Source organism: Mastomys coucha, unplaced genomic scaffold (genome assembly GCF_008632895.1).
Source record: "Mastomys coucha isolate ucsf_1 unplaced genomic scaffold, UCSF_Mcou_1 pScaffold22, whole genome shotgun sequence".
Classification (NCBI taxonomy): domain Eukaryota; kingdom Metazoa; phylum Chordata; class Mammalia; order Rodentia; family Muridae; genus Mastomys; species Mastomys coucha.
Genome location: NW_022196905.1, coordinates 166,307,715 through 166,333,994, shown reverse-complemented (window position 1 = coordinate 166,333,994; position 26,280 = coordinate 166,307,715). Strand labels below are relative to the sequence as shown.

At 42.5% G+C, this 26,280-nt stretch overlaps 1 protein-coding gene, 1 long non-coding RNA gene and 2 pseudogenes across 7 annotated transcripts in view; 1 reads left to right on the top strand and 3 right to left on the bottom strand.

The window, feature by feature from the left end:
* Positions 1-7,649, bottom strand: part of LOC116069046 — a 10,192-nt gene extending 2,543 nt beyond the window's left edge. Inside the window, exon 1 of the long non-coding RNA XR_004109813.1 lies at positions 7,488-7,649. This is a non-coding gene — a long non-coding RNA (uncharacterized LOC116069046). The remainder of the gene's footprint in view (positions 1-7,487) is intronic.
* Positions 1-26,280, top strand: part of LOC116069040 (disintegrin and metalloproteinase domain-containing protein 32-like) — a 127,026-nt gene that overhangs the window by 53,616 nt on the left and 47,130 nt on the right. For all 5 annotated transcript variants that reach the window (XM_031339329.1, XM_031339327.1, XM_031339330.1 and 2 more), the window contains 2 exons: positions 22,477-22,581; positions 24,138-24,333. In XM_031339329.1, coding sequence (XP_031195189.1) covers positions 22,477-22,581; positions 24,138-24,333 — 301 coding nt within the window. The remainder of the gene's footprint in view (positions 1-22,476; positions 22,582-24,137; positions 24,334-26,280) is intronic.
* On the bottom strand, positions 8,708-9,367 carry LOC116069045 (annotated as a pseudogene).
* On the bottom strand, positions 9,372-9,661 carry LOC116069044 (annotated as a pseudogene). Its single transcript, XR_004109812.1, has one exon. The product of XR_004109812.1 is annotated as a thioredoxin-like protein 4A pseudogene (transcript).

The following is a 26,280-nucleotide window of genomic DNA, read 5'->3' as shown; positions in this document are numbered from 1 at the left end:
ATTTCTAAATTGTGTTGTGTGTTCTAAGTGTGCTGAGCATTATGCAGGGCACTGCTATGAATGATGCAAGCTTTAAGAGCACTGGTGTGCACAATGCTCCCCACTGTGCTCCCTAAAATATTATTTAGGTTTTACCACCTGAGGGGTTTGAGCAACTTCAGAATGTGTTCCACAGCAGATGGATTGGCACAGAGGACTGAGGGTACCATTTAAGTGAAACGCAGAAACGCACTGAGTCTTTCAACTCTGCCAATTTCATAACTGTATGTTTGAGTTCAATCCGCCATCAGCCCTGTACATAATTTTTATGATGTAGCTTTCTCATGGCATCAGTAGTCTGGGGAGGGGACCTATCCTATACTGTAACTTTGATCATTTGTGTGTGAATGCTGAGAGTCCAGAGTGCAGAGCTTCCGGGCAGTGCAGTATCTAGTAATAGCACACATCTCCTAAATCACCATATGGACATAGCAGGGCTTTTCATATACATAGGCATGAATTGCTGCTGGTTTGCATATCCCATAACAAAGATTGCTACTGTCTTACAGAACAAGTAAGTCCTCTTCCTTCACGCTTGTTGATCTCTTCTTAACTCAGTTTTAAAATCACATAATAAAAGGTACCAATCACACAGACAGAATCGTGAGCGTGGCAAGCATCAAATGCAGAATCTGACGACCATGCTTGATCCTTCTCTTGCCTTTCTTGGGTTTCCCTGTTTGTGTTCATCTCCAGTCAGACTAAGATAATGGGCCCTTCAGACCAGTTCACCTCAGCAGAGCTGGTTGGCATAGCACCTGCCTCTTTTACATCTCCCTCCCTCCCTCCTCCCCCGACTCTTTTCTTCTGTGTAGCATTTCTGAGATTTTTTTCCACATTGTGGCATGCCATGGTGGATTTCACCTTTATTTTGTATAGGGACTCCTGCAGCATACTTTCTCCCTCCTACAAAACAACTGACTGTGACACAGGAGCGTGTCCCTGCCCTCTCTGTGACATGGGAGTGTGTCCCTGCCCCTCTGTTTGCCCAATGCTCCCACTGCTCTCTCTGTGAGTGCCATAGTGTTTGGTGTTATAACTTGTTAGTGTATTTGGTACTCAGGCAGGGTGGTGCTTTCTGGTTCCCTTCCTCTTGTTGGTCTTTATGGTCTTCTGGGATGCTACCAATATTTCCGATTTTCACCCCATTTCTCTAAAGAATGTCGTTGTTAATTTGGTAGGGATGTTGTTGACGCTTTCCACCAGTTTGGTCCGTGTGAGCATTTTACTGATGTCAGTTTTCCCAGTATTTGAAAATAAGATACCCCCCAACCCCCACCTTTGGTGCCTTACTCAACGTTTTTTATTAGATTTATTCCTGTGTACTTGTTTGTAGTGTTGTGTGTATGGGTTGCTTTTGTGAGTCCTTCTACAGGTATCTGTCAACTTGCACATGAAAAAGGCAGTGAATGGAGTTTTATCATTTGCAGAAAATGGAGATTATCATATTAGGTGAATTAAGCTAGTCTCAAAAAGACAAATATAACACATTTTCACTCCTATGTGGTTCTTAGATTCTATATAAGTGCATAACCATGTATGCATATATTTCATCAAAGAAAAAGTTAATCTGGGAGATAAAGGGGACTAATAGGGGAGAGGGAGAGTGAAGAAAAAGAGGGGGAGGGGGAGGGGAGGAGGGCTATGGGGGGAATATGATAACTGTACAACATGTACTTCTGTGAGAACTTCCTTACATAGCATAGCAATCTATATAGTGACTGTATACAATGCCAAAAAGTTAAACGTACTAAAAATGTACTGAATTTTGTGTTTGTACTCTATATTTAATTTTTCATTGATTTGTTTAAAAATTGGATATTTTATTTATTTATATTTCAAATTTTTTTTTTATTATGGAATGATGTTGAGCTTTGGGGATATTTTGATTGGGATCCCATTGGATATAGTTGTTTTTGGAAGATGGTCAAATTCATAATATTAATTATATAGATAAACGAACATGGGAGAATCATTCTGTTTTCTGTCTTCCTAAGTACCTTTCCTCAGAGATTTGAAAGTTTTCACTTCAGAGATCTTTCCATTGCTTGGCTACGTTTATTCAAAAGTCTTTTACTGACTTTGAGACTATTTGAAACGCCTCTTTGTGAGGAGCTTGCTATCGCTGTATAGAAAGGCTGCTGAGTTTGAAATGCCTCTTTCTGAGGAGTTTGCTACTGCTGTAGAGAAAGGCTGCTGAGTTTGAAAGCTGGTATTTGCGTCCTTCCACTTTGCTGAAATTGTTGCTTGATTCTAAAAGCCTTCTGGTAGACTTCTCTGATCTCCTATCAGGGCTATTCTAACTTCTCTTCCTATCTGTATCCCTATGAATCCATGTTATGGACTTACTACTTCAGGCAATGCGTCAAACACTGTACTGCAGGGGAGCCGGGATAGTGGACAGCTTCATCTCATTCCTGACTTCCCTGGGACTGCTTCAAGCTTTCCTCCATTTAGGATGACGGTGGCTGTTGGTTTGTCACATGGAGCCTTTCTGTTGAAGGAAGGTCCCCCCAGTCCTACACTCTCTAGGACTTCTATCATGAAAACAGGTTGGGTTAATTTTTTATCAAAGTCTGTTTCTCCATTTACTGAGCCCATTCATATGATTGATTATACTTATTGACTTACATATGTTGAACCATCCCTGAATTTCTGACCATAGTGGATGACCTTGGCAAGTGCCTGTTCCAGGCTGGCTAGTATTTTTACATCAATGCTCACCAGGGATATTGATATGTCTTTTGATTTATTTCATTTTTGGTTTTTGTGTATGTCTTTACCTGCCCGTGATATTAAACTAACACTGAAATGAGCTTGAAGGAGCTCCTTATGTTTCTATATGGTTTTTAAAAATAATTTAAGAAGTATTGATTGCAGATCTTTGAAAGTTTGGTTGGATTCTGCTGTGACCCCATCTGCAGCTCAGCTTTTTTTTTTTTTTATAAACTTGGGAGACTTTTTATAAGTGTTTTAATTTCTTCATTTGTTATAATCTCTTGGGATAACTTTGGTGTTTTGGATGAATGTGGAAATTAATCCACTACTTTTAGGTTTTCCAGCTTCAGAGTACAGCTTTTAAAGTATTTCTTACAACATTGTGAATTTCTTTGTAGTATTTCCCTGTTCATTTCTGATAATGCTAATTTGCTAATCTTTCATCTAGTTGGGCCAAGTATCTGTCAATCTTGTTTATCAAGAAGGCAGATCTTAGAGTCATCAATTCCTTTGTGTTGTTTTCTTTGTTTTTGCTCCATTAAATTCTGCTCTGGTTTTTATTATTTCTTATCATCTACTGGCTTTGTGTTTGTTTTTTCTCTCCTCAAAGTTTAAATTGCATCATTAAACCATTTATTTGTGCTCTTTCTGGTTAATTTTTTTTAAAGATTTATTTATTTTATGTATATATGAGTACACTGTCACTGCCTTCAGACGCACCAAAAGAGGCCACTAGATCTAATTACAGATGGTTGTGAGCCACCATGTGGTTGCTGGGAATTGAACTCATGACATTCAGAAGAGCAGCCCATGTTCTTAACTGCTGAGCCATTTCTCCAGCCCATCTGGTTATTTTTTTAATACAAATTTTCATTGTATTCTATCCTTTTTATATCTCAGATCCTTCCCACTCTCTCCTACTCACTCAATTTTGTGTTCTCTTACCACGCAAAAAGGGAAAACCAAATCAAACAAACAAATAAGACAAAAAGTACCGAAAGAAAACGAAAAGCCATAGAGTCCATAGGGTGATGACTTGGGTGTGGGGCTTTCCTGGAGTGTTTGATATATCCAGTACTACTCAATAAGAGAAAACTGTGTTTTCCCTTTCTGGGACATATCAACTGCAAATAGCTTCTTGGTAAGGGTGAGACTTTGTGTCTGCTTCTACTCAATGCTGGGATTTTGTCTAATGAACTGGTGCGTTGTGCAGGTCTTGTGCATGCTGACACAATCTCTCAGAGTCCATACACATATCAGCTTTGTTATGTCTGTTTTGATGGAGTCATCGACCACCTCAGAGTCTTATAATCTTTCCGCCTTCTCTTCTGCACAGCTCCCCGTGCCTTGAGAAGAGGGCTTGATATAAAAATCCCTTTTAGGGCTGGACATGTCAAGGTCTCTTACTCTCTGCACACTGTCCAGTTGTGGGTCTGTCTGTTAATCGCCAGCCACCGATGAGTGCTGAGGCGCTGGTTTATGGGTGTAAAGCTGTCATGAGAAGTCACTTTATTGCTAAGCGTCTTAAGCAGGATCATCACAGTAGATGTTCCTCTGGGGTCCATGACCTATTTCATCTCAGCTGTCTGGGCTCCATCTCATAGAGTGGACCATAAATCTAATTTAAAAAGTGGGTGGTTAATTTTCCTAACATTTGTGCCATTATTATCTGGCAGGCAGATAGGTTGCTGCTGTAGGTCACAAGGTTTGTAATTGATGGTCACCTTTGTCCCATAATAGCTTGCAGAGTACTTTCCAGCACTGTGAAGGCTTGTCATAGGGATGAAGCTGCTTCTTGAGTACAAGCTCAGTTTATCCACATTCAGTGTTGTAAGTTAAGTATTACCTTCCGCCATAGGGCCTTACCATTAGATTGTAGAGAGCAAAGCCTTGGAATTGCCTGAGATATTTGGAGAACTCTATGGGACCACTTTGGTCAATGACTCAATAAAATGTAACTCATCCCTAGTAATGGTGGGTTTACTTAGTGGCATAAGATGCCTAGTTGAGGCATTAGCTCCCCCATTTTGTGGTGACTCCATTTAAATTCCTTTCACACTCATGCGTGCATGCGCGCGCGCACACACACACATACACACACACACACACACACACACACATACACACACATACACACACATACATACACATACACACACATACACACATACACACACATACACACATACACACATACACACACATACACACATACACACATACACACATACACATACACACACATACACACACACATACACACACATACACACATACACACACACATACACACACATACACACATACACACATACACACACATACACACATACACACATACACACATACACACACACACACACACACACACACACACACACACACACACACACACACACACACACACAAGCTTCTAGAGTAGTAGGCTTCCATATGGTTTTTCAAAGCCCCATGATGTTATTTGTTCCTCTTCATATTTGCTCCTTTACTCTTAGTTTCCACCCTTCCCTATTTAATACTCCCTGTTCCAGTTTCCCCTTTATCACCCCATACCACTATTCTGTTTCCCCTTCCTTGGGAGATCCAGCCTTATACCCTGGTCCCTTAAGAGGTACCTAACCTTTATGGTTGTTCTAATGGAAGAACACATATCTAAATATTAAAAGTTAACATCCTCATATAAGAGAAAATATGAAATATTTGCCTTTTGGGTCTAGATCACCTCACTCAGGATGATTGTTTCTAGCTCTCAACTATTTACTAGCAAACCACAGAATTCTATTTTTTCTTAACAGCTGAATAATATGTTATTGTGTAAATGTGTCACATTTTTATGCCCATTCATTAGCTGATCATCTAGGCTGCTTCTGATTTCTGGCTACTGTGAATGGAGCATCAGTGAACATGGACCAGCAAGTCTCTCTTTAGTAGGATGTGGAATTCTTTGGGTATATGCCCAAGAATGGGATATCTGGATCTTGTATCTGATGTACAGAATCTTTTGGCTTCTTGAGGTCCCACTTATTGACCATAGGTCATGATGCCTTTGCTGTCAGTGTTCTTCTTGTTAACCACTGGTCATGACACCTGTGTTATCAGTGTTCTTCTTATTGACCATTGGTCATGACACCTGTGCTATCAGTGTTCTTCTGTTGAGAAAATTCTTTTCTGTTACGAGTTCAAATCTATTCCTCATTTTCTCTTCTATCATATTCAGGGTGTCTGGTCTTATGTTGATGTCACTAATGCACTTGGAGTTGAGTTTTGTTCTAGGAATGATATGAATTCTTCTAAATGCAGCTGTCTTGTCTGGCCACCACCATTTGCTGAAGATGATGCCTTTTCTCTACTATGTATTTTTTACTTCTTTCTCAAGGCTTGTAGGTCTATAGGTGTTTTGACATGTGTCTGGGTCTTCAGTACATTCCACCATCAATAAGTCTGTTTCTATACCAATGGCATGTGTTTTTTTTTTTTTTTTTTTTTTTTTTAAGTCTGAGATATCTCCAGGAGTTCTCCAGTTACTCAGGACTGTTTAGTTATCCTTTTCTTCCCTCTGTGTTTGTGTGTGTTTGTGTGTGTATGTCTCTGTGTGTGAAGTTTCAGTTTTTTCAATTTCTGTAAAGAATTTTAAGGGATTGTATTAAATCTATAGATTGCTTTTGATTAGGATGGCCATTTAAACAATATAAATCCTATATGAGAAAGAGTTGTCTTTCTTCTGGTATCTTTTAAAATTTCTTTCTTCGATGTCTTAAAGTTATTATTATGTAAGTCCTTCATTTGCTTGGTTGAATATTCCCAAAGTATTTTTGTTGTTGTTGTTGTGTTTTGAGACAGGGTTTCTCTGTGTAGTTCTGGCTGTCTTGGAACTCACTCTGTAGACCAGGCTGGCCTCGAACTCAGAAATCTGCCTGCCTCTGCCTTCCAAGTGCTGGGATTAATGGCGTGTGCCACTACTTTTGCTTTTTATTTTTCTAGACTAACCTGAAAGGCACAGTTTCCCTGATTTCTTTCTCAGTATGCCTGCCATTTGTATATAAGAAGGCTACTGACTTTTTTAAGTGTTAATTACTTTTATTTTATCTGTGACTGAAAATAGTTATTTTTACACAATATAGTCTGTTTACGTTTCCTCTTTCTCTCAACTCCTATATCCTCCCTACCCTTCCAAATCCATGCCTTCTTCCTCTCCATCTTAAGAAAACAGGCATGCTGGAGCCATGGCTAAGTGGGCAAGATAACTGACTGTGGATCCAAAGGACCCTGGTTCAAATCCCAGCTACTGCCTGATGGCTCCCATTGTCACTTGGCTGGCGTACGCCTTTAATCCCCACACTTGGGAGGCAGAGGCAGGCGGATTTCTGAGTTTGAGGTCAGCCTGGTCTACAGAGTGAGTTCCAGGACAGCCAGGGCTACACAGAGAAAAAAACCCTGTCTTGAAAAAAACCAAAACCAAAACCAAAACCAAAAAAACCAAAACAAACAAAAAAACCCAGGCAAATTAATGGACAAACAAGGTTAAAACAAAATAAACAAACAAACAAAAAGAAACTAAAAAGAGCATGAGAAGCACACGCACGCACACGCACACACACACACACTCATTAAAGCTCAGAAATCAAAACTGTAATACACAAGCAAAAAAGTTTAAAAAAAAAAAGGCCCAGAGAAAGCAATACAAGGTAAAAACATTTCCAGAAATACACCTGAAATCACTTCCTGCTCACCATTTACTGCCAAACTCAGATCTTGCCCTTTAGTGGTTTGCATATACCACGAGACTCCCTTGAGGAAACTAATTTTTCCTTTGCAAGTGGTTGTTAATTGCCAATAGCTTCTTGGTTGGGGATGGGAGCCTGTGTGGACTTCTCCCTGTGCATGCTGTCATAGGCCTTTGTGAGTTAATGTGTGTGTGTCAGTGTGGTGGTGTGGAAGTTACTGGGTTTTGGTATTATTACCTCTGGCTCTTACAGTCTTTCCGCCCACTCTTTGGCATTTCTCCCTGAGAACTGAGGAGAAGGATTTGATGGAGACATCTCACTTAGGACTGAGTAGTCCACGGTCTCATACTCTCCACACTTTGTCCGGTTGTGGCTCTCTGTGTTTGTTCTCATCTACTTCAGGAGAAAACTTCGGAGTCATTATATTGCTATGTTCCTCTGACAGTATATGGTTTGTCACTAGATCCATGGTCTATCTAGTCTCAAATTCTTGGCTACCTGATTAGCTTCAGGCATGGATTCCATATCTCTCTCTCTCTCTCTCTCTCTCTCTCTCTCTCTCTCTATCTCTATCTCTCTCTCTTAAACTTTTTTTATAGTTTTATTTTTTCAGGTTAGAGATTGCAATTTAATTTCCGAGTGTTCTTTCCTTAGATCTACAAATTCTGCTTGCGTATTAGTCCAACACCTATCACCTTCTCCCACAGGAAAGGAAACATTCTTCTTCAAAAAGAGGGAGGGATTGAGGGCAGGGCACGGGCAGTTTCCACCCAAAGCAAGAGTAGGGAACTTCCCCCAACAGGGACAGAAGGCATGAGGACTAACTTGATGATTTTGCCTACTCCAAGAAAAAAAAATCAGATAAATAATGGCAAAGGCTGAAAGCTGGGGATCTTCTCAAGCTGTCCCCATGTCCCGTTTGGTATTCTAGACAGAAACCTGCAGGATACACACAGTCAGAACATACTGAACAGAACCTGACGGCAGCACAAAGAAGCCAAGAAAGGGCTGCACAGCAGGCCTCGGGCTTCCCTGACTCCTGCACAGCAGGTTCTGCGTCCAGGTATGCCTCCAGGATCGCACAGGTTCTGCAGAAGGTTGCTGCTAAGCTTTGAAAGGAGACCCATTCAGGTCAATGGGAGATGAGCCCAGAGCAGGGACTGCAGAGCAAGGTTCCCAAGGACAATGTGGCTAAAATACAGAGATCTGCAGTGCTCAGGCAGGATCTAGGAGGCGGACCCTAAGGTCTGCATCTTGGACACCAGTGGTATCTTTGCCATCATTGCCACTGTCACCTCTGGCCAGGTTCTCCTGCTGACAGGCCTCTTCAGAACCAGGAAATGGGTTTTCCTTGGAACCCAGAAGCACGTATTTGCCTTTCTTCAGCACCAAGCTGCTGTCTCAGCTCCTCCGGCCATCTGTGAGAGGTCTCGCTTCATAGCATAAGCGTCCTCTCCGTCTGTATAGTACTTGGGCTCTGCCTCACTAACTTGGAAGTTCAGGGTGTTGGAATAAAGGTGCAAGGCTGCTCGGTTGCTCTTCCTCACATGCAGGGATACATACTTAGCGCTGAAGTTCTCAATCATGGCCCGAGAGGCCTGGTCCATCAGCTTCTGGGCCAGGCCAAGGCGCCAGTGGGAGCGTTTCACAGCCAGTGAGGTGATATGTCCGTGAGGGACATCATCAGGGTCCTCTTCCAATTTGGCCAAGACATAGCCCACAATCTTCCCATCCTCATCCTCAACGATATAGGAGAACTGGGGCCAAGAGAGGCCATGGTAGAAGTAGTACTTCATCTGGTAGTTCTCGGGCAGGCAGAGCAGGTTACAGTGCTGCATGTTCATCAGGTCATCTGGCCGAGCCATACGGATGTTCATATTGGCAGCAGATAGGCCTGTCAGACTCCTCACAACCAGAGAGGATGCCACAGAGCACAAGTGGGACACCAGCACCATTTGCTTTAAAACAGCTGGGATGTCCAGACAGACTCATACAAGCTGAGGAAGGTCTCCCACTAGCTTCCATTTCTTTTCGGCGATGCTGTACAGAACCTTGTCCATCTTCGTGCAAGTGGGGTCCCAGTCATGTCCAAAGCGAATGACGACCACGCGGTCCTCCTCCGAAAGGATGGCCTGGTCTACCTGCCAGCCATTGTGCAGATGTTGAAGCACGTACGACATCTTGACCACGCCTGTGCGGCCGGATGCCGCCAGCTACCTCATGTGAGCCCACGGGCGCCGTCCGGATTCCATCTCTTAAATCCAATTGATGGGTGGTTACTCCTGCAACATATGTGCCACTGTTGTATCCGTGTGCAGTGACCATGCAGGCTGGTCATCATTGTTGGTCAAAGGGTTTTGTAGCAGGGTGAGTGTGAACTTTTCTCCTAGGGTTAGTGTGCAGAGTACCTTCCAGTACCATGAGCACCAGTTAGTAGGAATAAAGGCTCTAGGTAGGCACCAGATCAATTTCTCTGTGTTCAATGAGATATGAAGTGTTCTCTTCAGCAATAGGGCCTTGCCATCAAGTTTGTGGAGAACAACCAATAGCCATGGCAACAACTGGAGTCTGTTGGGGGCTTTTCCGGGGCTCCCTGGGCTAATAATTTGATAAGATGTAACCCATTCCTGGGACTGGAGGTTTCATTTGGTAGCAAGAGATGTTTAGTTAGAGCTTTGTCTCTTCCATTATTTTGAGATTCCTTTTAAAAATTTTAAATATATGTATATATTTTAAGAAGCTTCTATTGTAGTAGGTTCTTATACGGTCCACTAAGTGGCCCCTAGGGTTCGCTAAGCCTTCCCTATATAACATCCCTTACCTTGCTCTTGCAGCCCCTTCTCCGGTTAATCCTTGTGTTCCATTCTCCCTGTTTCTCTGTAACTGTATATTCTATTTCTCTTTACTTGGGTGATCATTCCCTCCCTGCATTGTTCCTTACTCTGAATAACCAACCTCTGTGGTTATTCAGAGGGCGTCCTGCTTATCAAAGGCTTAAAAACTAACATCTGCATATGAGAGAAGGCATGATATTAATCATTCTGAGCTGCGTTATGTCACTCAAGATTTTTTTCCAGTTACATGCACTTATCTGTGTATTTCATGATTTTATTATTTTTTTAACAGTAACATTCTACTGTGTAAATGTACCATATTTCCTGATATATATTCATCTGTTGATGGATATATAGACTGTTTATATTTTCTAGTTATTAAGTATAGAGCATCAATGAACATCATCGAGCAGATGTCTCTGTAGTATGATGTAGAGTCCTTTGGGTATGTGCAAGAAGTAGTATTGCTGGATCTTGAAGTAAATACATTCCCAGTTTCCTGAGAGACTGCCACACTGATTTCTACAGTGGTTGTTTGTTTGCAACCCCTGCCCCAGCACTAGATGAGTGTTCCCCCAATCCCACATCCTTGCCATCATGAGCTGTCATCTGTTTTATTGATCTTGGCCATTCTGATTGGTGTAAGATGAAATCGCAAAGTAGTTTTGATTTGTATTTTCCTGATGACTAAAGATGTTGAACATTTCTTTAATTGTTTCTCATCTTTTGAAAGCCTTTTTGAATTAAATTGGGTTCTGTGTTTTTTTAGTATCTAGTTTTTTTGGAGTTCTTTATATAGATATTAGCATTTTATTGGGTGTGTAGTTGTTAATTTTTCTCATTCTGTTAACTGCCACTTTGTCCAAATGATGCTATTCTTTGTCATACAGAAGCTTTTCAGTGTCATGAAGCCCTATTTATTAGCTATTGTTCTCACCCATTCTCTCTGAGTCCTACTCAGAAAGTCTTTTCCCTTAGTTCAAGACCATTACTCGCTTTCTCTTCTGTCAGGTTCAGTCTACCTGGCTTTATGTTGAGGTCTTTGATCCATTTGGAGTTAAGTTTTGTGCAAGGTGATAAGTATGGATCTATTTGCATTCTTCTACAGGCAGCCATCCAGTTTGACTACACACTGTTAAAAATGTCTTTTATTCCAGTTTTACCCCTAGTCTTTCCATGCATGAAGGGACATTGGATTTTGTCAAAGGCCTGTCTTCATCTAATGAGATGATCACATGGTTTTTGTCTTTCTGTTTTAAAAAACTAAATTCAAAATGTTCAATTTTCCAAATGAAGACTCAGGAGCCAGATAATGTGGTGAAAGCCTGCTAGCTCAGAGAGGCAGAGAAAGCACCCAGCTGGCCTTCCTACTCCACTGATGTCCTGGAGGAGGGGTGGAGTGGGGACAAACCTTTTTCTCCTTCCCTAGGCTGCCTTAAATGCCCTGCAACTCAAAGACCCTCCTTTTTGTTCACTTATGTTCACTCCCTATCAGCTGGTCACTTGCTCCACCTCTTGACCTATGGTTGACTTTATTTAGCTCTTGGATTAAAGGTGCTTTCTCTAGGTACAGTAGCCTAGGTTGTCAGTCATGATCTTTTAGAATTTATAACACATTGTTCTAAACTCTCTTGGCTTTCAGCTTTCATTGAGAAATATTCTGATGGGTTTTCCATTATATGTGACTTGTGTTTTCTTTTCCCTTACAGCTTTCAATAGTTTTACTTTGTTCTAAATACTTAGTGTTTTAACAATGCTATGCTGTGATGTGTATATGTCCGTGTGTGTTTCTGGTCTTACCTAGTTGAGGTTCTGTGTACTTCTTATATCTATATGTGATGTGTTAGAATGGCGGGTCGCATCAGAACATACCACACACTAGGCCCAAACAGCTCCACGTGTAAGAGGTTTAATTGAGAGGGAGAGAGGGGGCAGTAGCAGGAAGAGAGAAGGGAGAGAGAGAGAGAGATGGAGGAATGTTACTCATATATATAAATGGGTTCTTAGTGGCCCCAGGTAAAGGTGGGAGGTGAGCCCAATGGATTCTGGGGACATGGCGGCTGTTGCCCATGTCCCGCCCATGGATTGCCACAGGCTTTGGATGCTAATATACCTCCCTTTTTGATATTATAAAAAGAAGGAAAGAAAAGGGGAAAGGGAAGCCGATGGTGAAAAGGGAACAAGGGCGTCGTGTCTCTTAAGCTACTTCCTGATGTCTAGGGGCATTGTCAATGGGGGGTAGCTGGCTTTCACCATTGGGATCCACTTGGTAAACATTTGCATCAGGTTCCTCTGTGGATAGTGGCTCATCTGTGGGAAGCTGCTGGTAATCCTGTAACAAGAGCTGATAAATAATTTGGTTAGAAATTGTTTGTATTTGTCATTGAAGAAATGTAGAAATAAGATTAATGAGGCAGGGAGTAAATTAATGAGGCAGGGAGTGTTAACCAGGAAGATGACTAGGAAAGGAGTTACAAATGGGAGTATCCACTTCCATATGGGGTTTTCAAAAATCCCAGAACTGGAAGTCTCATGGTCCCTGAAATTTTTTATGTCTGACTGTAGCTCCTGGATTTTATTTCTTATTATCCCGGACTGGTTGATGTAGAAGCGGCATTCTTCTTGGAGGAACAGACAAAGACCACCTTCTTTAGCTGTCAGGACATCTAGTCCCCGTCTGTTCTGAAGCACCACGGCTGCCAAGGAGTCGATCTGTTTCTGGATAGTAAGCACAGTTTTAGACATTTTTTGAAAATCACTTTGAAACTGGGAAGTGAATGTATTATATTGGGTCATGGAAGTCGTTATCCCTGCAACTCCAGTACCAACGCCTATGGCTATTCTTGTAGCAACCAAGAGTGGCACAACTTGGACTGCCCTCTTATGCTGGGCAGCTATCATATCTACAACTGGGATTGGCAGGGGCTCATTTCTCTGGATTACTCCCAGTTCAGGGAAAAGAAGTACTAATGTGCAAACTCCTGACCAGCTAGCAGGTAGGCGATGATATGCCTGAGTGCCACAAAGAATTGACGTGTTTTGGATTGTAGGGCATTGTGATAGAGATGATATATCAAGGGTTATGGTTCTATTGCAGTCTAGGGAGCTCAGCATTCCCACTGAATGAGTCCCAGAGGCCTTAAAACAGGTTGCCACGCCAAAGAGAGGGACAGAGGTAAGGTATGGAGTCATGGTGATACTGGAGCCAGGGCAGCTGACAAAGGGTGAGGTAATGTTACTTGACAGTATCACCAAAGATGCTGTAAGTGACAATTATAAGTTAGTTCCAGGGGGTACACATAACTAGCCATCCTTAAAGCATCCAGGTCTGGTGACATTAAGGAGTTGGTATGCCGAGGCCAAGGTCTGAAGTAAAAGGCGAAATGACAAGTTAGTGCCATTTATGAGGGGTGATGTCAAAGAGGTAAGGACCTCAGAGGAGTGTTTGATTATCTCCTCTGCTTTTCCGATATCCAGGGGTTAGACAATTGAGACATATTTTCTCTGGATATGGATGGTACTTACTAGGGCCCCAGGCTGATTTTTATGATAGAGCTTATCAACAACTCTTGTCTCCCACCTGGAATCCCATGGGTCTTGTATGTAGAAAAAGAGTGTCTTGCAGTGTTGATAGAAGAAATGATTGATCTGTGATCCTAGCATATGTATTTGACAAGACCAATATGGGCAACCCCCATATTCGTCTGGCCATTTTCTACAATAATCTTTTGTCTGGTCAAAGAGAAACCGAGTATAAAGATCATAATATTTAGATGGGATAACAGATACTGGGATGATAGCAATTTGGATTGGTTCCTGGCATTTGGCTATGGAGCAGTTTCCTGACCCTATTTGGAAAGACTGTTTGTTATCTGTGGGGGTTTCTTGAACCTCAAATCTCCAGATATAAAGGCTACCCTGGATAGAAATGAACAGCAGGGGGAGGATGAGAAACCCATGTCTAATCCAGTGAGGCCAAGCTCAGCTGCTGGAGTGGAGTCTCATTTTCTGGGATTGGGGACAAGATGGCCTGTCTCATTGTCCTCTGGAGCTTAACAAAGCATGGTCTGTTAAGATTGATGTGTATGAGGAAGAGTCATTTTTAGGTGGAGGAATGAAAGGTTTGAGGTGTGACAGATGGACCCAATGAGAGAGTCCCTCGTGTTAGCAGCTGTAGGAGTCACAAGAATTACTTTAAAAGGGTCCTGCCATTTGAGAGAGAGAGAAGTGAGGGCCAGTGACCTGGAGGGGATAGAAGGACTTGGTCTCCAATGTTGATAGATAAGTGGACAGGAGACAGTGTATGGCTGAGGTAGATGGTGGTCAGCAAAGTTCCATAGGAGAGAATGGAGGTGGCAAAGTAATGGGGTAAGTAGATGGTCTGGGAGGGGAGAGCATTTAGGTGAAAGACCAGGAGTTAGGACTGGACATCCATACATGAGTTCAAAGGGAGAGATGAGGAAAGGACGCTTTGGGAGAGCACGTAAACTGAAAAGAGCCAGAGGTAGGAATTTAACCCAATCAAGGTGAAGTTCCAGTGACAGCTTAACAAGAGTGGTTTTTAAAGAGTGATTAGCTCTTTCTACCTTACCAGAAGATTGAGGGTAGTAAGGAATGTGAAAATGCCAGGGGATGTCTAGAGCCTTAGATAGGATTTAAGAGACTTGGGAAGTAAATTCAGGACCATTGTCTGATTGGAGAGAGGCTGGGATACCAAACTGGGGGATAATCTCTTGGAGAAGGAGATCTGAGACTGTTTGATCCCTTTTGTTAGTAGTGGGAAATGCCTCTACCCACCCCGAGAAGGTGTCCACCAAGGCCAGGAGGTACTTGGCATGCCTGACAGTGGGCATGTGGGTAAAGTCAAATTGCCAGTCAGTTTCAGGAAGGGAACCTCTAGCCTGATTGGTAGGAAAAGGGGTGCTACAGTATCTTGAGTTGGGGTCAGACTTCTGACAGATTTTGCAAGAAGCAGTGATAGATTTTAAGAAGCTTAAGTCCTCAGGAGTAGGCTATAGGTGGGTCTTAACAAAAGAAGACAATGCTTGGCTGTTAGGATGAAAGAGTTGGTGAAGGTAGGACAGAGTTTGGTGGGTGTCAGGGGGTGAAGAAGATGGAGATGTAGGTTGCAGTGTAAGAATGTCCTGGGGAGGATGAGACAAGTCTAGGCCTCTAAGGGCCACAGCTCTAGCTGCCTCTTCAGCTTAGTTGTTTCCCTTGGAGACAATAGAGTCGTCTGTCTGGTGTGATCTACAGTGGAGAATCCCACTGGCTGTGGGAAGATGGGAGACCTTTAGCATGGCTATAATTTGGTTTGCATTAGTTACGGATCCTCCTTTAATGGAAAGTAATGCGTGCTCCTTCCAGATAGCGACTTGAGACAGAAGGATATGAAAAGCATATTTGGAATCCATGTAGATGTTGAGGGATTTTCCCTGTGCCAGTTGAAATGCACGGGCAAGGGCTATGAATTCAGCCTATTGATTGGTGGTGTGAGTAGGAAGGGCCTGTGCCTCTACCACCTTGGTGTCTGACACTATGGCATAACCAGCTTTTCTAGCCCCTTCATGTAAAAAGGAGCTGCCATCTGTATACCAGGTATAGATGGCTTGAGGCAGTGTGCCCTCTTGTATATGTGAAGGATGAAGTAATAGTTCCTCTAAAGTTCCAGTGCAGGAGTGAGATAGGGAGTGGTCAGTATTGGGTCAAGGAAGATGATTGGAAATATTAAGAGGTGGGCATAATTGGAAGGTGAGTGTAGAATCCTCTATTAGAACTACCTGAAGGGAAAGAACCCTAGAGGGAGGTAGAGTCTGTAAGCCTTTATAAGTTAGGAGCTGTGACAGGTTATGAGAAGAGAAGACAGCTATGGGCGACCCAAAGGTTAGTTTTTTTGACTCTCTAATAAGGAGTTCAGCAGCTGCTAAGTACGGATACAAGGTGCCCATGCCTGGATGGTTAGAGCTAGTTTTTTTGATAAGTAAGCTACAGGTGCAAAAGAGGGTCCCAGTTGATGACCTAAGACTCCAAGGGCAAACCCCTCTTTTTCAGTTACGTAGAGGGAAAAAGGATGAGTCAGGTCAGAGAGATGTAAAGCTGTGGCCTTAAGGAGAGCCTGTTGAAGCCTCTGAAAGGGCTTGGTAATAGGTTTGAGAAGAGGCTCGTGGGTGGGGCCTAACGCTGCTTCATATAGGGGACAAGAAAGGAGGGAAAAGGAAGGAACCCACAAACGTAAAAAGCTAGCTATTCCTAGGAATGATAAAATCTCTTCCTTTGTAGAAGGAACAGTTAGAGACTGTTTGATTCTTTCTATCTAAGGTAATAACCTTGTGGGTTGGGGTAATTGTTAGTCCCAAATAGGTGACCTGAGGGGTGGACAGTTGGACTTTAGAAGGTGAGACCCTGTAGCCTCGACTGGAGAGGAAGTTTAGAAGAGTAGAGGTGTCAGCTTGGCTAGAGAGGGGCTACAGAGAAGTATACCATCTACATAAAGTAGAATCTTAGATTTAGGGAGAGACAAGGAGAGTAAGTCAGAAGCCAGGGCTTGACCAAATAGATGTGGGCTATCCCGGAATCCCTGAGGTAGAACAGTCCAAGTAAGTTGGGTAGAAAAGTGGGTGTCAGGATCTGTCCAGGTAAAGGCAAATATGTTTTGTGACTGGGCATCTAGAGGGATAGAGAAAAATGCATCCTTGAGATCTAAGACTGAGAAATGAGAAGTCCCCTAGGGGATAGTGGAAAGAAGTGTGTAAGGATTAGCCACAACAGGATGGAGAGGAACTACTGCAGAATTAATGCGCCTGAGATCTTGAACCAAGCGATAGTTACCATTAGGCTTCTTAACTGCTAGTATAGGAGTGTTAAAGGGGGAAGAAGTGGAGCAAAGGAGTTTTTTCTTAAGAGGTCAGAAATAATAGGCTTAAGTCCCCTGAGGCCCTGGAGAGAGAGAAAGGGTATTGAGCTTGGGTTATGTACCTGGTAGAGTCCAGTAATTAGATGATAACAGGAGAATGGTGTTTAGCAACAGAGGGGTTCTGGACGTCCCAGACTCGGGGATCTACCTGAGAAGCTGGTAAAGGAAATAACATGGTAGTGTTAGTAGGTTGCCTTGCTAGGAGAAGGAGCAGAGGAACTGCTGGCGAGCCTGGGTTTAGGTGAATGTGGGGAGCAAAGGAAATAGAGGTTCCCAGCCTAGCTAGAAGATTCCTTCCCAATAAGGGGACAGGACATGTTGGCACTACCAAAAAGGAATGGGTGAGAGGTATACCCCTAAAAATGCAACTAAGTGGTGGGGTCTGGAGAGGGAAGTAAGTTTGTCTTCTTACCCCGACAATAGGAAAATGAGAAGGAGAAGTGAGTCCTCAAAACTCTGTCAGGACCAAGTAAGTGGCTCCAGTGTCCAAGAGGAAGGAGATGGACCACCCACATACCATGATATCTACCCGGGGCTCCCTGCTAGTGATGGCAGTGGTCGGGTCAGGGGAGCTTGGGCCTCCTCAGTCGACCATAGCCAAGCCTAGCAGATCAGTTGGAGGGTTATCTGGGAGTGATGTCCCTTTGTTCTGCGTAACATGAGGGCAATTAACAGCCCAATGTCCCTCTTGATGGCACCTAGGGCATGGCCCTCTTGGCTTGTGGAAGTTAGGGCAGGCTTTTGCCCAATGACTTTGTTTACCACATTTGTAGCAGGTACCTGATGGTCTCTGAGTCTTAGGAGACCATGAGTCCAGGGTAGTGGTTGGGGCTGGTCGGACAGTCTTTGCCAGTATATGGTATTTTTGTTTGCCGACTTTATCATCTCTCCCATGGTACACTTTGAAGGCTAGCGCTAAGATTTCTGCCTGTGGAGTTAGGGTCCCCTCTCCAGTTTTTTAAGTTTAGCTCTTATGTCAGGGTAGCTCTGGGAAAAGAAGTAGGTCATCAGAAGTTGTTTACCTTCTACATTTTCAGGGTCCAGATTGGTATGCTGTAATAAAGACTTTGTAAGGTGTTCTAAAAATTGAGATGGATTCTCCTGCTTGTCCTAGACAACCTCTTGGAGTTTTTCAAAATTTACTGGCTTTAAGGCTGTTTTTCTAAGACTGACCAGAAGGCATGTAATGAACCTGTCCCTGGCTAAAATACCACAGAATTGTAATTCCACCGGGGATCCTGGTCCGGCACTGTCTCAGAACCGATTAGGTATGTGCCATCTGTTTGGTGAATTCCATCTGCATGCATTCTTGCCTCTTCCCAGACTCGTCTGCATTCCTCAGGAAGTAAGTTGTTAGTAAGGGTCATATGAACATCATGGAAAGTCAAGCTGTAAGATTGAGTGATATACTGGAACTCTTTAATAAACTTGGAAGAGTAGCCTGTTTTCTATTTGGGAAAGTTCACTAAGCAAGAAGGGAACATGTACTCTGACAAGACCATCTACTCCAGCAACTTCTCTTAGAGGTAGGATCATTGATGGGTCAGGTGTCTCTGGGGAGGAAGGACTTAGAGGTTTGGCTGTAGCCTTAGAGCGGGTGACAGGAGGAGTGAAGGTAGCTGACAATGTGGGGCATTTGGAGCAGCCCACAGCTGGCACAGAAGAAGGGGAGGGGTCTGGAGAGGTAGAGATAGCAGGCTCTGGGGCATCCTGGTGAGGAAGAGAAACTGAGCCAGCAGTTTGGGTTTTCAGCAGCATGGAGATGGGTCTGCGGTGAAAAGGGGGTGGTTCATTAGCTGGATCTAGCATTGTAGCATCATCTAGCAGAGGTTGTGTAGATTTCATGGCTAAGAGAAGTTGGGTTGGGGAACAAGAAGAGCACAAGGAGGGATTGGAACAGAGATAAATGCTTGGACATAGGGAACCTCCTTCCATATACCAGTTCACTGGCAGTATGTATTAAGATCCCTTAAAATAGTTGGATCTAGGGTGCCATTAAGTGGCCATTTTGAACTCCCTTCTAGTTGATATTAATCCAGACCTTATTGCAGAGATATATTAATTTTGATGCGTTCAAGTCAGGCGTTAGCTTCAAAGATTTGAGATTTTCCAGGAGAAATCCCAGTGGGGTGCCTGGAGGTACGGTTGAAGACATTCTGACACCCATTGGCGGGTAGTTGGACTATTCGTACCAGCGTCCTGAGAACAGTCCAAAAACCAAGAAGTTATCAGCAAATGCTAGTGGTTCAAGTCGTCATGAGAACCCCCTAGTGGCTACCCAGCAGACCCTGGGTCTGCTGTGGAAAGCAACACACCCTGGATCCAAGGAGTTTTCGGCTGCAAGAGCCTGGAAAAATTGGGGGACGAGACTTACTTTCTAGGGAGGGGCAACCAATGGCAGAAGTCCTAAGATGTACGTCAACTGGGAGGCATGACTGTAAACCTCGTGGTTCCCAGAGAAGGCTGGCCAGGCTGTATCTGGGAAGCTGGAGGTCCTCCCCTTGACTGATCCAACCAATTAATATGCTGGTGTCTGTGCAAGAATTATAGCAGACTGGTAAATGGAAAACGTGAAACTGAATGGGTAGGTGTGGGCCTGAGCAGAAGCTAGCACCACATGATAGACCAGGCAGGGCACAGCTCACTTGGTAGAAGTTTATATCTCCCGCAGTGCATGGGGTAGCTCCGGCTCGGCTGCAACTTGGTCGCGGAGTCTTCAGCAGCAGCAGCTTCCGTGGTGAAAGCCTGAGATTCTCGTAGCCACCAGCTGAGGGGGCGGGGAACTTGCAGACTCACAGCAGCCGCAGTTGCCAGTGCCGTGACAAATCCATGTGATCGTGATCTCTGCCTGTTCCTGCTGCAGGGCAGTGCAGCAGCTGCTGACAGAACCGCCAATTCCCGGAGTTTGGCACCAAATGATGTGTTAGAATGGCAGGTCACGTCAGAGCATACCACACACTAGGCCCAAACAGTTCCATGTGTAAGAGGTTTAATTGAGAGGGAGAGAGGGGGCTACAGCAGGAACAGAGAAGGGAGAGAGAGAGAGATAGAGGAATGTTCCCCATATATGTATGTATGTATGTATATATGTATATATATACATATACATATATATATATATGTCAGAACCCATAGATATATATATATATATATATATATATATATATATATATATATATATATATATATCTATGGGTTCTGACATGGTAGCTACAGGTAAAGGTGAGAGGTGAGCCCAATGGATTCTGGGAACATGGCGGCTGTTGCCCTGGCAACAGGTCTGTGAGACCCGCCCATGCATTGCCATAGGCTTTGGATGCTAACAATATGGGTATATCTTTCTTTAGTTTGAGGCATCTTTTCCTCCTATGATTTTGTTAATGATCTGGTCCATTCCATTAACCAGGGATTCTTCTTTCTCATCCAAGCGTTTATTTGGAAGGTTTGATCTTTTCATATGGTCCCACAGTTACTGCATGCTCCTTTCCTGTGTTTATCTAACCTTTTCATAGTCATCATTTTGTCTAGATCTTCAACTTTGAGTCCTGATTATCTTTCTGTATTCTGCTTCAATCATTCTACTTGTAAGATTGTTTCTTGAGTTTTCTAATTAGTATATTAAAATTTCCAATTCATCTTTTTTTCTAGCATATGTTCTTCTTTTCAGTGTTTCTCTTTATATTGAATTCAGTATTCAAATTCCGAATTGCCTTAATTTCATTCAGCTATGTATTTGTATTTTCTTCACTCAAAGGTTTCTTGTTATCCTCTTGGAGTTCATTGACTGACTGTTTATGCCTACTTTACATCCCTTGAATTATTTTATGAAATATATGATTGCTCTTTTAATTTCTGCACCCTAGGGTTTATCTGGCTAGTTCTTACAGATACTAGTTCTAAGGACTAGTTGGTGTGTTGGGGACATGCTGTCTCGGTCATTTCTGTTGCTGTCTTGGTCATTTCTGTTGCTGTCTTGGTCATTTCTGTTGCTGTTGTTTGGTCATTTCTGTTGCTGTCATTTGGTACTTTGACCTGGGCATGTGGACTTCTTTCTTTGGCTGTTTATCTGATATGATAATCAGTTTTCCCTTAGATTGGTCCAGTCCAGACCTGCACGACCTAGACCAGTCTAGACCGGATCAAGCTAGTAGACAGCTGTCCACCTGGAACAGGCAAAATTTGCTCTGAAGCCAAGGGTTTGGAAAGAGACTCAGATACCAACAGTGTCTCAGGATTTACTGCTGTGAGCAGACGTCATGACCAAGGCAACTCTTAAAGGACAACATTTAATTGGGGCTGGCTTACAGATTTATAGGTTCAGTCCATTATGAAGGCAGGAACATGACAGCATCCAGTCAGATATCCTATAGGAATTGCTGGGAGTTCTACATCTTGTTCTGAAGGCAAATAGGGGGAGATTGGCTTCCAGAGAGCTAGATATTTAGTGTTTTAACTATGCTAATGCTGTGGTGTGTATGTCCTACATCACATAGGAGCTAGGATGGGGGTTTTAAAGACCACACCCACAAGGCCACACCTACTCCAACAAGGCCACACCTACTCCAAGAAGGCTGCACCTCCTAATAGTGCCACTCCCTGGGCCAAGCATATACAAATCATTACAAATGGGGAGACAGAACAGTGGAAGAGGGAAGGAGTGTCTCACCATTCAAAGGTATCTTTTGAACAAGTCAGGTTCAAAGGCAAACCAACTGGACTTAGGCCTGTGGCCATATGCAAGGGAGAAATAGAGGAGATGGGGGTGTGGTAGAACAGGAAAGGGAAGATACCTGGGAAGGGTGACTCGTATACAATGGGGGTTTGCCTTCTCTGGGTCTGGAACTAGCCTTATAGATTTGCAGATGGCAGTAGGTTAGGGGCAACTAGCTTGTTGCCCTAACCCTAACCCTAACTCTAACCATCCTAGCTAATCAAGATTATCATGGTCTGCTCAGGAAAAGACCTTCCAAGCTCTGGATTAATTTCTTTGATTTTTCTTCTGAAGTGATTTGTGGTTCTTTCCCTGTTGTATACAACTCCAGGAAGAACTTCTTTCCTGTTTTTCTATGGCTTCTAATTGGATTGGGAGAGAAGTAGACTATCAGCCACTCTACTAGCCCCTGGTAAAGCACTGTGAGTGCTAATGGATATTGTTGTCTGCACAATGCTACTGTTGCTAATACTTTCCTCCATTCTGTAGCTCTATCAAGTTTTTTTTTTTGTTCCCGCCCCATGTTTTCCTTTGCAGCAGTGTGGGTCCAATAGCTGTTGTGAGCCTCGAAGATGTGTTCTGAAAGCAGGAAGTGCTTGTGACAGTCAGTCTCTCACATCAACATGCTGCAAAGACTGTCAGGTAAGATTTAAGTTGAGTAACATTGCATAAGCACCTAGTAAGTTATACATGGAGTAGATTGACTTATGACTACAGTTTTATGTGAAAAAAATTACTTTTAAAGTGAAGAAAGATGATAAATTGAGGATTCGATTTAGTATTTTGCGAAAGTTTCTGCAATGTCACAGTCTGTCTAATAACACTGTTTTTGTTAACTTGAAGCTGTTTCCCCCTAACCCTTTTTTTCTGTGTGACAGATTTTCTCTGCTTGACCTAAGCTGTACTTGAGCTCAATCTGTATCCCTGGTTGTCCTTTAATTTATAATCTTCTTGCTGTACTGTCCCAAGAACCTGTGATTTCAGAGTCTACCATCTGGTCCAGCTAACATTTTCCAAATAGGATTATATATATTTTTAAAAATTGAAGTGTACACTTCTTAGTAATAGGTGATATCATTACTGGAAGATCCCATGTTGATTGCTGACCTGGTTGGTTACCTTTCCAGGTCTGTGTTTTGTAGCAAGTGTCTCATAGGAGAATGCCACAGCTGAGCCACCTGCCACTCATGCTGTCTTTGCCAATGTTCTCAATTAATAGTTACATTTTTTCCCTAGAAATTCATAACATCCCTAGAAATTCAAGTTCATCTTCTGTAATTACTTTAAAGTGTCCAATGAAAGTAATGACCAAGAAGTATGAGCTAGATGATCCTGTAGGATTCTTTCTGTAAGCCTTTAGAATTCTCTCTTATGAAATACTCTAATGTAGCAGAAAGGTTCTGCTTGGATTCCCTTTTCAAACCTTCTTATGCTTTCATTGCTTGTGTAGTTGTCAGTTTTCTGTTCCCCACACTTTTCTCAGGTACTTGTTTTAATTTGTCTTAGAGTTGATAAGAATTCCACAACTGTAAACTATGGTATAAGTGTTGATTTTTTTTGAAGTTGACCTAATTAAAATATTTTCACTCTATACGAGTAATTCAGAAAGCTAACTGTAGTCCTTGCTCCCTTGAATGAAAGCACAAAATGTCAGTGTGTGTATATGTGTGTGTGTGTGTGTGTGTGTGTGTGTGTGCCTACACTGGCTTATATGGGCATATGTAAAGCTTGAGGTTGGCACTGGTATGGTTTTTCCCTATTTTTTTTTTTTGAGCTCCCTTCTTTGATCTGTGTTTCTTTCTCAACTTGAAGCTTGCTATTTCAGCTAGACCAGCTGGTGCATGAACCTCAGAATCTTGTCTGATGCTCCTGGCACCCACACTGCAATTATTGGTATGCACTGCTATGCTCAGTTGTTATGTGAGCTCTGGAAACTTGAACATAGGCCCTCTGCTTTATAACAAGCACAGTACCCACCGAGGCATGCTCATGACCCCACTTCACATTCTGTTATACTATTTCTTATACATCTATGTGTTATCTCTTGTTTTCATACATTCAATTTATTTTTAAATGAATATCACAGTAACTTATATACTAAGAGATTAAGAAAACACTAAGGAATAAAAGAACAAATAATTAGTACTGTTTTGAAATATTTGTGAACACAACATTGTTATATATAATGTTTTTGTTAGTTTTTACCAGAAGGTCATGAATGTAGGTCCTTAAAGAATGAACACTGTGACATTGCTGAAGTGTGCAATGGGAGCTCAGGACAGTGTCCATCTGATGTAACTGTATCTAATGGGTATAGCTGCGGAGAAGGGAATATCTGCTATAATGGAGACTGTCCCGACCTGGACAGAAGGTGTGAGACAACATATGGATCAGGTAAAATTTTTGTTACCTCTAAATCAGTGACTCTTAGTATTTCTTTTCACATTGCCAGAACAACAGTAGTCACTATGTAGATTTCATATTTTTCATATTTTTCCTTAATATTTACATAGTTTTAAAAAGGATTTTTGCTAAGATAAAAATGGCAAATACAAATTGCCTTTGGGTATGTGTGTCTTGATAGTTTGATATGTGTATATATGCTTAGATATTTGACATACTAAGCTAATTAAAGTATCTATAATATCCCATAGTACTGTTTTCTCCTTTAGCATTAAATAAAATCTTAAGATCTAAGCTCTTAGAGAATTTCAAATGTAAAAGAGAATATTGTTTCCAATTGTCATACTGCTATACTTTAAATTTATTTATTTTGATCATTACAGGCTTTATTTTTTTTTTGCCTCCCCTGGTGGCCCCCCTCCTGGAGCTCCTCATCCCACCCCCTCCCCCTCCCCCACTTTTTGCCTCTGGAAGGGAACACTCCCACCACCCCCTTCCCTGGAGCCTCAAGTTTCTACAGGAACAGGAGCATCCTTTCCCACTGAGGCCAGACAGGGAAGTCCTCTGCTGCACATATGCTGGAGGCCTAGGACTAGCCTGTGTATGCTCTTTGATTAGTGGCTTAGTCTCTGGGATGTCCCAGGGGTCTGGGTTAGTTGACACTGTTATTCCTTTCTATGGAGTTGCAATCCCCTTCAGCTCCTTTAGTCCTTTCCCTAACTCTTCCATAGTGGTCCCTGACTTCAGTCCAAAGATTGGCTGTAAGTATCTGCATCTGTCTCAGTGAGCTGCTGGTAGAGCCTCTCAGAGGAAGCCATTTTAAGATACTGTTTGCAAGCACATCATAGCATCAGTAATAGTGTCAGTGTTTGGTGCCCATCCATGGGATAGATCCTAAGTTGGGTTAGTCACTGGCTGGCAATTCCTTCGGTCTCTGCTACATTTTTGTCCTTGTATTTCTCTTAGACAGAAACAATTCTGAGGGATAACTGTCTACCTACTGGAGGTGGTCTCTTTAGGTCTCTCCCATCTCCCCACTCTTGGGCATTTCAACTAAGATCACCCCCATTGATTCCTGGGAGCATCTCATACCCAAGGTATCTGGGACTTTCTAGAGTTCCTCCCCATGCCCCCATCCCTGGCAACCACATATTTTCATTCATTTTCCTGGCCTTCTGGCTTCTCTCCTCTCTCCTCCCATACCTGACCCTGGTTCCCTTCCCCCTCCCCTCTCCCACCCAGGTCCCTCCTTCCCTCTGTCTTCCATGATTATTTTGTTTCCCATTATAAGTGGGATTAAAGCACCCTCACTTGGGCCTTCTTTCTTTTTTAACTTCTTAGGGTCTATGGGAGTGTATTGTGGGTATTCTGCCCTTTTTGGCTAATATCCACTTATCAGTGAGTACATACCATGCCTGTCCTTTTGGTTCTGGGTTACCTCACTCAGGATGTTATATTCTAGTTCCATCCATTTGCCTGCAAAATTCGTGATGTCTTGGTTTTTAATAACTGATTAATATTCCATTGTGTAAATTAACCACATTTATTTTAGGTATTTTAGGCAGATACAAAGTTTGATTTTATACAAATCAAACTTTGAACCTCTTGACTGACATCTTCTCTTTCTCCCCTTACCCCTGTCTCTAAAAACCACCATTTCATACTGTGCTTCTATGATTTTGATATTTTTTGATTTTACATAGAAGCAAGATGACAGTTTTTACCTCTATACCTGGCTCCTTTCACATAGTACAAAGTCGTATAGATTTATTCTCGTGATAAACAGCTTTATCTTTACCAAAATTGAAGCATCTCTTCTCTCTCTCTCTCTCTCTCTCTCTCTCTCTCTCTCTCTGTCTCTCTCTGTCTCACATACACACATATCTATTCATATACATTTATCTTTTACAAATTATGGTTCTTTTTTTTTTTTTTTTT